The sequence below is a fragment of the Pyrus communis genome, chromosome 16 (assembly GCF_963583255.1).
Source record: "Pyrus communis chromosome 16, drPyrComm1.1, whole genome shotgun sequence".
NCBI lineage: Eukaryota > Viridiplantae > Streptophyta > Magnoliopsida > Rosales > Rosaceae > Pyrus > Pyrus communis.
The window spans coordinates 7,009,851-7,024,510 of record NC_084818.1 but is presented as its reverse complement, the minus strand read 5'-3'; the positions used below and the strand labels follow the sequence as shown (position 1 = coordinate 7,024,510).

Sequence of the window (14,660 nt, the reverse complement as noted above, 5' to 3'; positions counted from 1 at the left end):
TAAACAAACCAAAAAAAGGTGGGGGTGAGAAGAGAAGAAAAAAAAAGGGGGAAAAATGGGTTAGCGAGAAAAGGTGGGGTCAGAAGACAATAGAAAAGTGAAAAATGGGTAAACAAACGAGCGGGGGTCAAAACTTTTGCCAAACGACGCCGTATAGGAAGACCAGATGAAGGCTTCATCTTCTTTGTAAGTTCCGGTCCACCGCTCTGCAAATATTTTATTTTCAGATTCCGTTCACCAAAAATTAAAATACAAGAGTCATCAGCACACCAGTGCAGCGCTGCTGCATAACCAAATCCAGAAATTCAGCAAATTTAAAAGAGCAGAAGGGCGAAATCCTCACTCTTGGTGGAGATTTCCGAGGAGCGGAGAGGCGGGGGGCGGCCGTCCCTCCTTGCCCCAGTGTAGCTTCGCCAGTGATGGGAGGAGGAACGTTGTACAGGGTTATAAAAGGTTGTGCTACTCCTCATATTGTCAATTAGTTTTACGGTGAAACCTAACTTTTTTAATGGTATCAGAGTAGGTTGTACCACGTGTTAAGCCAAACGGCTACATGTGCTTCACGTCATTCTGTTGTATTGTTCACGTGTGTTGAGAATGAGTCTCACATTGATGGGAGAAGGGACCTCCTAATCCCCAAACATTAAAGATAAGATTCAATACCATAAATGGATTCTAGATTGAACCTGTTCAATGAGATAATGAGACAAATACACAATAATAAGATCGTACTAAACTTTTTTGTGGTTTCATTGGTTCATTGTTAACAAAATCAATTCGCAAAGACGAGATATTTTTACCTATTTCTTTTAGTATAATTTGTAGAAGTAGAATATGATTGAAGTGAATCGAAAATGTTTTACTGTTTGAAGAAAGGAAATTAAGGCTGCAAATGTCCGTGTAGGGTGCCTTCTTGCCCAAGAGAAATCACTACGAGCTTAAAAGGAGTTGACAAAGGCAGCTTGGAGGCATTCCCAATTCTAACTCGTATTTTCGAGCTGCGGGAGTCCTTTCAAGCCTTGCAGCTAGTCCTAAGTACGTCAGGCAGATAATGAAGCGACAGATTTTGTTGCATCACAATAAGGAGCGGAGATGAGAGATTTTTCTTGTGTCGTTAGACTCCCATCTTCATTTGTCAGGATCTTGAACAAGGAGGGCTGGTCATATCCACTAGTTGATGCGAGTGAGTGAGAAGTGTGAGGGGATGAAGTCTGGCCTATGTGTAGAGCGTCTTTCTTATTTCCCTTTCCTTCTTTCTATCATGTTTGTTTATTTGTCAGCCTTCAATTTGGTTTTCTATTTTTCTGTCATTTTGGCCCTGTAAATGAATTCCAGCTTTACAAAAGAAAAAAAAAAACACTCAGGAGCAAGTTACTACTAGGCCAATAAACTGACGGCATTTTGTGGGTGTGCAACTTTGGGGCAATAGATTCGTGTTCTTTTATATTTGTTTCGGACAATTTTTCTTGCTTCCCAGGATTGTCTGTGTATTTTTGTTTTAGGGGTATAGGAATTAGGGGTTTTTTTTGTTTTTAGGTTAACTGAATGTGAAGTGACAATTGAAATGCAAGCCACACATTCGTGGAGATCAAATGTGACACCCAATAAAAAGATTTTTTTTTGTTTTTGAACAAACGATTATATTTTAAGTTTACTAAATACTCAGGGTACGTATGCTTCTGATTTTTCTTTTTTTTTATTATTTTATTTTATTTTTTTAGGGAAGGGATTGTTAGACTAAGAGAGTTTATATTATAGGGGTGTGATATTCACACACCCCTTTTTACTTCTCACACATCTTTTTAATTTTCGACCGTCGGATCGGATGAATTGAAGATGATCAACGGACAGAAATTAACAAGGGGTGTGTGAGAAGTAAAAAAATGTATGTGAATAGCACACCCCATATTATATAGAGGTTTAAATCAGAGTACACCTATTTTATGATATATATTTTTTGTATTTGAACAATGGATGTTATCATCTGCACCTTGATATTATGATATGATGTTATTACGTTTTTGTTTATTGATATTTCACATTAATGGTACTGTAAACATACAGGAAGACGGGAAGACAAAAACAAGTCCATTTTAAATCCGATCTTTACCCGGAATAAAGCCAATAATTTATCAAAACCACTTAAATACTATCTCCGTAGCCTTCGAAAAATCATGAAACTCGCCAGAATCGAACTTAATATCTCTCACTCATAAGTAGAGAGGAATGTCAGTTAACGATCTTTTAAGTATTTTAGATTATCTAAGTAAATGCTTTTTTTTATTAATGAATAATGCCGTAAGCATTTAGCTTTAAGTCAACGAGCATTACCCTGTTTTCTCCTTTGTTTTTTTGGTGAAGGAATCTCTTAGTTTCATACAGATTACAGAGAGATTAAGAGCAGGCTAATACAGATTAACCATCATTAATCATCAGCCACAGCAGGAAATCAATGGCAGGTTTGTTTGACAAGCAAGCAGATCTGTACTTAGATTCAAGGCCAACTTATCCCAAAGAATGGTACTCCAAATTGGCAGATCTCACTCCTCACCACTCTCTCGCTTGGGATGTCGGAACCGGCAACGGCCAAGCCGCTATCGGTGTTAGTATCACGATACTACCCCTCTTTCCCTTCTCAATTTGCCGCATTTCTTTGAATTCAGTTGAAATTATTTTCTTTACAAGTTATAATATACAACATAGCAAGTTAGTTTCTTTTTTCTCTTAAACTAAGACTTTCACATAGAAGTGAGTCAGGAAAGTTGATCATGTTAATATGATGGTGCCCTTGCACGGAAGTTCGAATAGCATATTAGAATAATTTTGAATATCGTTTTGTCACATCCATAATTTCATAATATACATATTGGTTGCATCCCTGCTTTTCTATGCTGAATAGACTACTTGACTATTGCACCCAAATCTTTGATTTTCAAATGATCAATATACATATATAGAATCAAAACAAATGATTACTGAGATTCGCCAGGAGGATACATCTTAAATCGCAAAAGGAGGGTTTGAAAACACTGAAATTTTAGTCTAGATTATAGTCTAACCACATTTCACACGAGTATTGAACACATTGACTGTTGCAAAATGTTACCACAACGATTGTGCACATTAAGTTTGATAAGAGAACATTCATCGCTTTAACTTGTATACTGTATGTTTTAATAAAAAGGTTGCTGAGCACTATAAACAAGTGATTGGAACCGATGTGAGTGAATCCCAGCTGCAGCGTGCAATGCCACATCCTCGTGTTCGATATGCCCACACGCCATTTACCATGACAAACGACGAATTAATAGCCATGATCGGGGGCGAAAACTCAGTTGACTTGGTGACTGTGGCTCAAGCTGTGCACTGGTTCGACTTACCAAAGTTTTACAGTCTTGTTTCGCGGCTTCTGAAGCCAGGAGGCGTGTTGGCGGTTTGGTGCTACAATCGCATCGAAGTTTGTCCGGAATTTGATCCTATTGTGAAGCGACTTGAGGACACAACCCTTCCCTATTATCATCGTAACATCCAGTACGTGTTTGATGGTTACAAGACGCTTCCTTTTCCTTTTCAGAGCGTTGGTTTCGGATGCGAGGGGAGTCCATTGGCGCTGGACATTCCAAAGAAGTTGTCGTTCGAAGGGTTTTTGAAGATGGTACGGTCATGGTCTGCAGTCAATACGGCCAAAGAACAAGGCGTGGATTTGTTGCCCGAAAAGCTGGTTAAAGAGTTTGAGGTTGCTTGGGGCGGCTCCAAATTAGTCAGGTCTGTCAGCTACAAGGCTTTTATGCTCGCCGGGAAAGTTAAGGTGTGATCTTGTTGGGTGGGTGTGCGGATCATTTCCTCCTGCAAACAAATATTACTTTGACGTTTGTATTGAAATTTCTTTGTCTTTTTTATGAGTCAATATATGTATTAGCTTGTGATTTGCATACTATAGTGTATATTTATAGACTTGTGAGAACTCGAATCTCACTTCAAAAAATAAACACCAAAAATTATTTAGCTTTCGCACTCTACCTCTTTCCTTTTTCACCTATTTAATTTGTGAAATTCGTCTCAACCATTGATGAGTTCAACTCTTTAAATACATGCGACAGATATCAGCAGTTAATCATCGTTTACGTGTGCAATTTTTCTTACCATAACATGAAGCTAAGGATCTGGAATCCACCAATTTAGAGAGAAATCCCAAAGGATAATTTGATTAATTGATGATTGATGGCTTAAATAAATGAATTACAACTCTCTGAGACAACTTATATGGCTTAGGTAATTTAAATGAAAGCAAATGACATTAACCAAGCAGAAATCAAGGTTCGGTTTTTATTACATAATTTCAAATGCTGTTTTGGAAGCCTAAATGGTCTCGGATTTCTAAAATTCGCCATGTTTCACTGCAAAGCTGTGAGTTGGAACCACGGCGTTGTTCCCCTCTCAAAAAGGTATCGTGGCTCAATTCAAAGCTTGGACGCCAAATCTACAAATTTCTGCTGCATCCCCTCTTTCGTTAGTCCATTTCCTCTTCAATCCACTTGGCCATTTGTTCTACATCACTCTTTTTTTTTTGTTTTTTGGTAAACATCACTTTCTCTTTGTTCTTAAAGAATTGGCAAAAGCTTCAATGAATCATGCCTCTACAACCCCAAAGGACAAAGCATAAAATTCTATTTACCCCGGAGGGCTCCTTCCCTCTCCGATCTAGGTCAACAAATCATAACTTTATCACCTAACGGTGGAGCAAGTTTTGGCAAAGGTTGTATCAAGTTTGTGATTTATACTTTGACTAGTAGACAATGGCATGCATTTGTTTAAGAGTTTCGCTTTCGTTAATTTCTTTGTCACATTTAATTGACGGACATTCTTAATTACAAAATTAATATATAAAGTTTGGAAAAAGACATGTTGCCTCTTATTATAATCCTTGATGTAGATTTGGAAAATAAATATTTGGATAAATTACAAAAAATTACCTTAACTATGAGTCGAATGACAATCTCATACCTCATGTTTGAAAAATGACAATTTCATACGTCATCTTATGAATTCGTTTCAATGTCATACCTCCGTCAGTTTTTCTGTTAAGTTTGACTGTTAAGTTATGAGCTGGCAGGTGTGGAATCCACATCCTTACCCAACTAAATTAAAAAATTAATTAAATACTAATAAATATATTTCAACAAAAAAAAAAATCTAATAAATATAGAAAATCATTTAAAAAAATTATTAAGAAATTGTGGGACCCACCCTCATCCCTTACCCTTTTCCCTACACCATCCGTCCCCTCCCTTTTTTTCCTTTGCAATTCTCCCCCGTAGCCCCCAACAACAAAACCCACCGCCTTTGTCTCTTCTTGGTCCTCAGGAAAACTCTCTTCCTCACTCACTCACTCACTCACTCTCTTCCTCTCCTAGTCCTCGGGGAAACTCTCTTCCTCACTCACTCTCTTCCTCTCCTGCAACTCCCAATTCACCCAATGCCATTCCCATCTTGCCACTCTCTCTTCCCTTTTTGAAAACCCGCCTTCGGCCCAAGATGGGCACAACGATTCTACCCGAATGCCTATTAGCCTCTGCCCGAGAATGTACCAGTCGACGGTAACAAATACGATGTGGGAAGATAGCTCGAAGATCTTCGAAAACGCCGTGTGGATTTCAACGGCTCACTGTACTTGTAGCTGCATCTAGTCACCACGATCACCACTAAATCTTCCCACTGACTCGAGTTCTGCTGGACCCTCATTAGCTGCATCGTCTCCTCTTAGGTCCATGACAGTGGCTGGGGCTTCTTAGCGGAGGTTATGGGTGACGGTAGTGGTGGTGTAGACATTGCTGTGGGGGTGATTGAGGCTAACAATTTGAAATTTAGGGTTAGGGTTTGGGGGGAATTAGGGTTTTCTGTTTGAAATTGGTATGGAGGGTTAGGGTTCTGAGGGGGATGGGGGATTGGGGTTTCTGTTTGAAATTGGGGAATTAGGGTTAGGGTTTGGGGAATTTGGTTTTCTGTTTGTAATTTACCCCATAAATTTTTTTAAAAAAATTAATTATTAAAATATATATTTAATTATATTTTAATCTAGTTGGATTAGAGAGTGGTTCTCATATCTAGCCACGTCAGCATTTAACAGAAAAACTAACGGAGGTGTGACATTGACACAAATTCGTAAAATGAGGCATGACATTGTCGTTTTAAAAAAATGAGGTATGAAAGTGTCGTGACACCAATAGTTGAGGTAGTTTTTTGTACTTTACCCTAAATATTTTGTTCTTCATGAACATTATATCATTATTTTTTACTATTAAATCCCGTGTGCCGTATGAATTTGTAGTTCTAAGTTGTTAATTTACGAGAACTTCATTATAAAAAATTCATATAAATTACATTTGACAGTTATTTATATAGACATGAGCAATGGACATTAGCGTTTAACTTTCATTAAGTGAAAAGATATGCTGCCCTACTATTATGACCATTGACGATGAATGTCAAAAGAAAATTACAAATAAAATCCTTTACGCGGACACTAATCCAACTTATATGGTTAGGCTATGCATAGAAGAAACAAACAAATACAAGAAATTGAATTAATGTATGCATAAAAGAAGCTTCCTTGTGTGCCGCTGCCATGTGTGGGAGTGGAAGAGGGAGGAGAAGAACTCTTCGAACCGGCTTCTACTCTTGTGAACACTTCCATGGCACTCACTATCGGAGGTAGGGTGGACCCGCTGGCCGACGCCATTGTCACGTTAATTGCGGGACCTACAACGGTCATAGGATACAGGGTGATTACTTTGCATTCTCCAAGTTTAAGTGTTGTTGTAGACTTTTTTTGACTGTTGATGTAGATGTCGATGATTCTGCTGTCGTTTGGTTTGGGCAGGGTTGCCGTTTCAGCGAAGTAAAGGGCTATGTAAGCCAATTGTGGGGTCGTGTGGGGGAGATCGACGGACAGGATGATTGGATCAGAAGGTTTCAGTGATTGAATGGAGTCGAGAAGCACCGGAATAGGGGGGTCGTTTTCTATTAAGGGGAGGGGAGTGGCTACGGTAGGGACTTGGACGCAGTTTGGTGGGGTTGTTCCACGTGTCCATACTCGGTTGTACCTTTCCTCACTCAATGGTCCTGCGTACCTGCATTGATTTAGCAGTTTGGGTCCATTGTCAATCAAAATCCAACACATTTCTCCAATAATCTAGGAGAGACTTTGGGTACGGAAACCCGTACAACGTTAGAATTTATTAGGATTTGTTCGCGCAAGACACAGTCGAATGTTAGAATTTATTGTATACACTACCATAAGCGAATTTTTATTATTAATATATTATGAATCTCACATAAATCAATAATATACATACGAGATTTTGTATCTAATTTTTCATGTCCAAATTTAATGAGCATACGATTAGAGTAAGGACATAAACAACTATATATATGTATGTATATGTAACTATTTGACCTACCTCTCAATGTTTATGTGAGACTCGCTTTTACATGGTTAAGCTCATATGCAATTTTTGAGAACTCATATGAATTTAAATTTTTTCGAGTTCTATGAGATTCTAATAGCACTTTGTGTTACATATAGTTCACCCTATCTCTCATGTCAATGTTCATTCCGACACAATGCAACATACGAAAATCAATAATCACTTATGTTGTGTGATAAAGATGCATAGAATAAAAATGGTAAATTGACACTAAAGGATTTGAGAAAGGTATACCTTACTTCATTGCCACCAAGATTAACCCTAGATACTAGATCATAAGCGTAACTGGTCTCCATCTTAGGGTACAATGTACCTGTTAGAACATATATTGGAACAGCTTCTACTGAAGATACAAAGGGAACCATTCCCTTCTCAACCTGCACAACACACACATTGAGAGATCCTGACCCTTGATTCACATACATGGCTTCATGGTACAATGGCCCTTCCGCCGTTGATGCTTTGACCGTTGACCACGTTCGGCCGTTGATATGAAGATCAAACGGCGGAGGGCGGGAGAGACCGTCATAGTCTCCGTAGTAGAAGCCCGCCCTGATCAAGTACCGCTGAGTAGGTGCATTGTAAGGCAAAACATAACAATTTTGCTGGTTTTGGTTAGGGAATGATCGGAGGGTGTTCATTTCTTCAAGCGGTTGCTTTTGTGGAACTTGCTTGTTGATGCCTGCTTTGGTGTAGTCATTGTCTGTGACCCATTGGAGTAAGTTTTTATCCCAACGTGTAGCATTGCTACCGCAGTCAATGTTCAGCCATCCGATTGTAACTGCGATTTAAAAAGTAATAATCAAGAGCAAGTTTGATGTACACGGTCAATCGCAATCTAAACTATCGATCAGGTGAATTTGTCCTCGAATGAATATGAATGAACAAGAATTAAGAGTTTAGTAACATAACGATACGACGGATGAAATAAAAATTATGCGTTGCAAGTTATACATACTCTGAGACGAAGCGCGGAATAAATGGAAGGCTAGAAGAAGCGCCGGTACCCATAAATTTGTATTCATAGAGAGTGGCTTGAGTTTTAGAATTGAGAATGAATTTCAGTGAGGGATGTTTGGCTTGTGAGGTTAGATTTGATTTGGTTATGGGACTTATGTCAATGAAAATACCCTCCCCTGGATATCTCCACCGCAGAGACGAATATTATAACATATATACATATATACACACACACTGCTGTGACAAATATATACATACATGTAGCAGTGGCACTATTTCTTGAATTTACCTCCGTTTCGTTAAGAAATATCGAAACCAACATTGTAAACTTCAAACTTTTGATCCAAATATAATTATTTTATAACTACCAATGGGTTTCTAAAGAAATTTAGTAAAGAAAAAAAGGACTAACTGGTGGCTTAGCCACATTAGTTCTATTCTTCTGGAGGTCAAGAAGATTCACAGGGGCATTTTAGATTCTCGTGGCAACCATCGTGTGATTGAACTTAAAACGTATCGTATGTAATACGGGCCGATAGTTTGTTAAACCTACCAAAAAGAGTCAAAGAGTTTTTAAAGTAAAATTATGGGTTGGGGCCTTAGGGCAGTTAACTAGAGTATTGTGTCAACCCCTTAGTATTCAAGTTCGAAACTCTCTTTTAAATTTGAGTAGTTTATATTTTTTGTTTGACAAGACGAAATATATTCTGAAGTACTTGATTTTATGGGAAGAGGGAATCGAACTTGGGTGCAAATAGTTAGACCCTCCCAACTGGTTGACACAAGGCCAGAGATTTAGTTCAAAATTTGGGGTTTGGTTGGGTTCAGAAGCAATGTTATTAGGCATATTTACCAATCGACCTCTATATTTGTTGATTTGAATTAAACATATAACAAAACAACACTAATATTTCTCATAAAACACGATCATTTTTCTTTAAATTAAATAAGACAGCACATTCCTATAGCTTCATAGATTGTATGTAAATAATCCACTAAACACAGAACAGGAGTCCCTCCCAAGTTTTATTTCTCCTCTCAGTTTTCATGCCTCCACTTTTTCATTTCCGGCTTCAGCACCATTAGATTCCTTGCACCCACTCAACAATTCGGATAACCTCGCGGCCAAACTTTGCTTTGCTGCAGGAGAAACACCGTGCTTTCCAATGATCGACTCTAGAACTGCCTCGGAAAGTAGTTTGTTTTCTATCACCGCGTTTGCAGCTTCAGGTACGGATGCATCTCTAGAGAAGCTAATCTGTGGCAAAAGCAAGAGGGAAAGATGTCAAAAACCCGATGTAAACTACATAACTAACCATCCAAAAGTAGGATTACTAACCGTTAGTGATCCTTTGGGAGATTGCGTGAAAAGAATGGAGGCGCCGGGTGGGAAGTTTTGATCTTTGAAGACCTCAAGGAACTTTTCAATTGCTTTGCCTTCTGCATCAGTGTAAATTCCGACTGACTTCCAAAAGGCAACGCAATTCTCTGAAACTTTCTCAGAGTATTGCTGGCCTGTCAGTGGCAGTATCGTTGCCACTTGAATGAATTTCTCAAATGGACCTACAAAAGGATAGCAAAGATTATAAACCGCGCTACAAAACCTCAGTCTTATCTTTAGTAACTGTTTCTTATGCCTCAAGTAATCATCATAACCAGAAGATAGCACTACATCTTGAGAGATTCATTCATTCTAATTTGCTAGTCAGGCCTCAGGACTAAAGTACCACCATAAGCACACATAAATTTACAAAATTAGAATACAACTTGAAAAATCTACAACATTCATCGACCGCGACAGGTCTATATAGGCCGCTGAGAGAACGGCAGGCTGTAGGATTGCCTCAGTTTGGCATGACTACCGATCATTCTAAAACGACTCCACCTTAAGATGCAGGGCATGAGTAATATGTACACTTTCAACAGCATCAACGAGAGCTCAAATCAATTTACCCAAAGATACAGAAGGCATCCATTTGAAGATTAATATGATTATATTTTGAATCTGACCGTTCAACCGGACGATGATAAATAGAAGGGAAGATACATATGAAACCAACTTATCTTTAACAAGTCATCCACTTGTGTGAACCTTTTTTAATGTGAAAATGTGCTTATGAAAAGGTACGGATAAAGGGTCGAACATATATAACTTAGATAAAATTGTTAAATAAAGAGTCGAACGTATGTATTCATAGGGTCGAACATCAATGAATTTTGCTCCAAAAGAAGTCAAAGAGATAAAAAAAAGTGAAGAGTCGAAAGTTAATTTAAACTCTAAATTTGACTTATTTCATCTCTAATACACTGAATCAAATTAGTTATATATATGAATAATTTTTCGTTCTATCTGGTAAGTTTAGCTAAAATTGGGTTCACCATAGCATGCAATTTTATTCCTTTGTTAATTATAACACGACAAGGTAACAAATTTGCACCAGTAACTGGAATTTAGTGTCAAAATTCGAACTGTTGTTAAAACAGCAAAGAAATCCGTGTTACCTGTAACGATGTCCCTGAAGAACTCAACGGACTCCGTCAACTCCTTGGCTGTCTTACCCTTCCACTTAAAGGCGAGCTGAGGCACGGCGCTATCCTCCAAGTACACTCCGATCGCTGTGAACTTCACGAAGTTCCCCTGAATCTCCAGCCCTCTCACCCCTGCGCATGTTAGCAAGCAAAGTACCGTCAATCAAAACCAAAAGCAACAAACAATCATAATTATGGGTATAAGCGCCGGACGTGCGAAGTTTACAAACCTCCGCCGCCGAGGAACAAAGTGTTGGAGGATCCCGGAGGTTTGACGGACGGTGGAAACGTAGTCGTTTCGATCTGAAGTCCGGCGAGCGACGGTGGTGGAGCCATTTGACAATCTCTCTCATTTCCAGCTTTGCCATCATTAGATTCATTACACCCGTTCAACAATTCGGATAACCTCACGGCCAAACTTTGCTTTGCTGCAGGGGAAACACCATGCTTTCCAACGATCGACTCTAGAACTGCCTCGGAAAGTAGTTTGTTTTCTATCACCGCATTTGCAGCTTCAGGTACGGATGCATCTCTAGAGAAGCTAATCTGTGGCGAAAGAGAGAGGGAAAGATGTCGAAATCCGATGCAAACTACAAAATTAACCATTCAAAAGTAGGATAACTAACCGTCAGTGATCCTTTGGGGGATTGCGTGAAAAGAATGGAGGCGCCGGGCGGGAAATTTTGATCTTTGAAGACCTCAAGGAACTTTTCAATGGCTTTTTCTTCTGCATCAGTGTAAATTCCCACTGACTTCCAAAAGGCAACGCAATTCTCCGAAACTTTCTCAGCATATTGCTGGCCCGTCAGTGGCAGTATCGTTGCCACTTGAATGAATTTCTCAAATGGACCTACAAAAGGATAGCGAAGATCATAAACCGTGCTACAAAACTTTACTCATATCTTTAGTAACTGTTTCTTATGCCTCAAGTAATCACCACAACCAGAAGATAGCACTACATTTTGAGAGATTCATTCATTCTAATTGGCTGGTCAGGACTAAACTAGCACCGTAACCATAAGCATACATAAATTTAGAAATTAGAGTATAACTCAAGAAAGCTACGACATTTGTTGAATGTTACAGATCTATATCGGCAACTGAGAGAACGGCGGGCTACAGGATTGCCTAGGTTTGGCATGACTACCGATCATTCTAAAACGGCTCCGCCCTAAGATGCATGGCATAAATAATATGTACACTTTCAACAGCATCAACAGGAGCTCAAATCAATTTACCAAAAATTACAGAAGGCATACATTTGAAGGTTGATATGATTATGTTTTGAATCTGACCGTACGACCGGATTATGACAAATAGAAGGGAAAATATGTATGAAATGACTTATCTTTAACAAGTCATCCACTTTTTCAACTCAAAACCTGAAAACTCTACAATTGTGAACCTTTTTTTAATGTGAAATGTGCTTATGAATTGGTAAGAATGAAGGGTCGAACATATATAAGTTACATAAAATTGTAGAATAAAGAGTTATGTATTCATAGGGTCAAACATCAATAAATTTTGCTCCAAAAGAAGTCAAAGAGATTGAAAACGTTGGCGTGAAAAGTCAATTTAAAATCTAAATTTGACTTATTCCCTCTCTAATGCACTAAAAAAAAATTAACGTTAGGAAGACTAAAATTTTAAGGATTATATTAGGAAGACTAAATTTGTAAATAAAAACTAAAGGATGTGGAAGTTGATGATTGCCTACTGGTGTATTAGTGTTGATAAACGTGCTTATTCATATTGGTGACATATAATTTATTTTACAAATTTTGTCTCCAAATTTAGTTACACATTTTGCAAATCAAATGATGTGTGACTAATAGAAAATAAGCACCTTAATCAACGCTTAAGTAATAATCCAATCTTCAACAAACACATCATTTTGTTTTCAAATTTTGTTTGGAATTGCTTTTAAATTGACTGAAAACATTTTTTATAAAAGTATTTTTAAAACCAATTCTTAATAAAGATGTAAGTGAATCATAAAAAATATTCCCAATAACATTTTTTTAAAAACGCTTTCAATCAATTTTAAAAACCTTTTAAACTTGTCCTAAAACACTTTTTTTTTTTTTTTGTCTATGTCCTAAAACTTCTTTTGACTTTGTGTCTTTTGTGTAGGAAGAGGATCCTCTCCGGATCTTTTTTGGAAGATCTTAGGAATTTTTATATCCTAACCGTTAGTCGTACGTTGCGCGATCAAATTTTATTGGATACTATTTGTGTTTAATTTTAAATAAATAAAAATCAAATGATTTCTAATCGCATGATACACGATAAATAGTTAAGATGTAAGGATCTCTAGATCCCCACACAGTGGATTAGTCAACGATGTTAGAATTAATTTTTCGTTCTATCTGGCAAGTTTAGCCAAAATTGGGTTCAGCAATGGCATGCAATTTTATTCCTTTGCTAATTAGAACACGACGATGTAACAAAATTCAAACAATAGTTAAAACAGCGAAGAAATCCGTGTTACCTGTAACGATGTCCCTGAAGAACTCAACGGACTCCGTCAACTCCTCGGCCGTCTTACCCTTCCACTTAACGGCGAGCTGAGGCACGGCGTTATCCTCCAAATACACTCCGATCGCCGTGAACTTCACGAAGTTCCCCTGAATCTCCAGCCCCCTCACCCCTGCGCACGTTAGCAACCAAAATACCGTCAATCAGAACAAAAAGCAAGCAACAAGCATTCAAACAATCAGAATCACGGATAAAAGCGCCGGAGGTTCGAAGTTTACAAATTACAAACCTGCGCCGCCGAGGAACAGAGTGTTGGAGGAGCCCGGAGGTTTGACGGACGGTGGAAACGCGGTCGTCTCGATCTGGAGTCCGGCGAGCGAGGGCGTTGGAGCCATTTGACAATTTTGTTTTATTGCGGAGAGAGAGAGTGTGAGAGAGATGGGGTTTGCTGTCGGAAGCGGTGGGTTTATATAGGAAAAAATCCTCTGAATCTCTTTCACCAAAACTTACGAATTAAGTGATCCGAATTCTTAAAACTTGATCCAACGATTAAAATAAAAAACTTTTTAAAAATTATAATAATTTTAACCGCGATGGATCATTGAGTGACGGGAGAAGGTTTGATGAGTAAGAAGAGGCAGTTGGGTGGGAGCCTTTAAAACGTGCGGGTGTTTTCACCGGTCGCTCAAGGGAAGGCGGGGAAGTGTCCACGAACTGATTTTCTGGTACCAGCTACCCCTTCGGTTGTCTTTCCCCCAAATACAAAAAGACAAACAAAATTAAATTGAAGAAAATACCACGTCACAAAATCCAACTAAATAAATATAATAAAGGTGCAGAAATATTAAATTGAATTGTTTTACGAGAGTTTTAATGAAAAGGTTACGGTACTAAAAAGTTAATCCTGGTATTATTCACTTTATCATTTATTTTGTGCTTATCATTAAAACTCAAAGTTTTCAAATCATTTTCATTAGTTTTTCTCTGTTTTATTTTAAGGGTTTTTTCGAGAATAAGATTACTTGGTATATAATTTTGGAAGTTTTAACAAAACATTTCCAGTACTGTTTACTTTTAACGAAAAACCACATTTATACATTTACTATTCACCATACCTTTAAAATGGGATTTTCATTAAAAATAACGTTTTCTCTTTGCCGGACGTTGTACCACAACACTTGCAAGTAAATTTTGGGATTTTGCACT

At 38.1% G+C, this 14,660-nt stretch overlaps 3 protein-coding genes across 3 annotated transcripts; 1 reads left to right on the top strand and 2 right to left on the bottom strand.

Annotated features, from left to right (window-relative positions):
- The first annotated feature begins 2,400 nt into the window (after positions 1–2,400).
- On the top strand, positions 2,401–3,879 carry LOC137719512 (uncharacterized). Its single transcript, XM_068458558.1, has 2 exons — positions 2,401–2,602; positions 3,185–3,879. Exons 1-2 carry the CDS (start codon positions 2,453–2,455, stop codon positions 3,812–3,814), a joined length of 780 nt encoding a protein of 259 aa, XP_068314659.1. The 5' UTR covers positions 2,401–2,452; the 3' UTR covers positions 3,815–3,879.
- Positions 3,880–6,541: 2,662 nt separating this feature from the next.
- Positions 6,542–8,769, bottom strand: LOC137719718 (probable LRR receptor-like serine/threonine-protein kinase At1g05700). Its single transcript, XM_068458754.1, has 3 exons — positions 8,706–8,769; positions 7,722–8,268; positions 6,542–7,130 (listed from the first exon to the last, which is right to left on the bottom strand). The coding sequence occupies exons 1-3, from the start codon at positions 8,767–8,769 to the stop codon at positions 6,542–6,544; spliced, it is 1,200 nt and encodes a 399-aa protein (XP_068314855.1).
- Positions 8,770–9,295: 526 nt separating this feature from the next.
- Positions 9,296–13,884, bottom strand: LOC137720146 (chalcone--flavanone isomerase-like). Its single transcript, XM_068459154.1, has 7 exons — positions 13,744–13,884; positions 13,468–13,626; positions 11,603–11,826; positions 11,207–11,522; positions 10,950–11,108; positions 9,787–10,010; positions 9,296–9,705 (listed from the first exon to the last, which is right to left on the bottom strand). The coding sequence occupies exons 1-7, from the start codon at positions 13,847–13,849 to the stop codon at positions 9,493–9,495; spliced, it is 1,401 nt and encodes a 466-aa protein (XP_068315255.1). The 5' UTR covers positions 13,850–13,884; the 3' UTR covers positions 9,296–9,492.
- Positions 13,885–14,660: the final 776 nt, after the last annotated feature.

What these genes read in the sequence shown, in the direction of transcription:
- LOC137720146 (XM_068459154.1), bottom strand. Translation starts at nt 13,849, where the DNA reads ATGGCTCCAACGCCCTCGCTCGCCGGACTCCAGATCGAGACGACCGCG. An exon ending in CCCCCAAAGGATCACTGACG is followed by an intron (nt 11,523 to 11,602) that starts GTTAGTTATCCT and finishes CTTTCGCCACAG; the next exon opens with ATTAGCTTCTCTAGAGATGC. An exon ending in CTTCAGGGACATCGTTACAG is followed by an intron (nt 10,011 to 10,949) that starts GTAACACGGATT and finishes ATCCTTTTGTAG; the next exon opens with GTCCATTTGAGAAATTCATT.
- LOC137719512 (XM_068458558.1), top strand. Translation starts at nt 2,453, where the DNA reads ATGGCAGGTTTGTTTGACAAGCAAGCAGATCTGTACTTAGATTCAAGG. An exon ending in ACGGCCAAGCCGCTATCGGT is followed by an intron (nt 2,603 to 3,184) that starts GTTAGTATCACG and finishes TTTAATAAAAAG; the next exon opens with GTTGCTGAGCACTATAAACA.
- LOC137719718 (XM_068458754.1), bottom strand. Translation starts at nt 8,769, where the DNA reads ATGTTGGTTTCGATATTTCTTAACGAAACGGAGGTAAATTCAAGAAAT. An exon ending in AAATAGTGCCACTGCTACAT is followed by an intron (nt 8,269 to 8,705) that starts GTATGTATATAT and finishes TTTAAATCGCAG; the next exon opens with TTACAATCGGATGGCTGAAC. An exon ending in CTTGGTGGCAATGAAGTAAG is followed by an intron (nt 7,131 to 7,721) that starts GTATACCTTTCT and finishes AAATCAATGCAG; the next exon opens with GTACGCAGGACCATTGAGTG.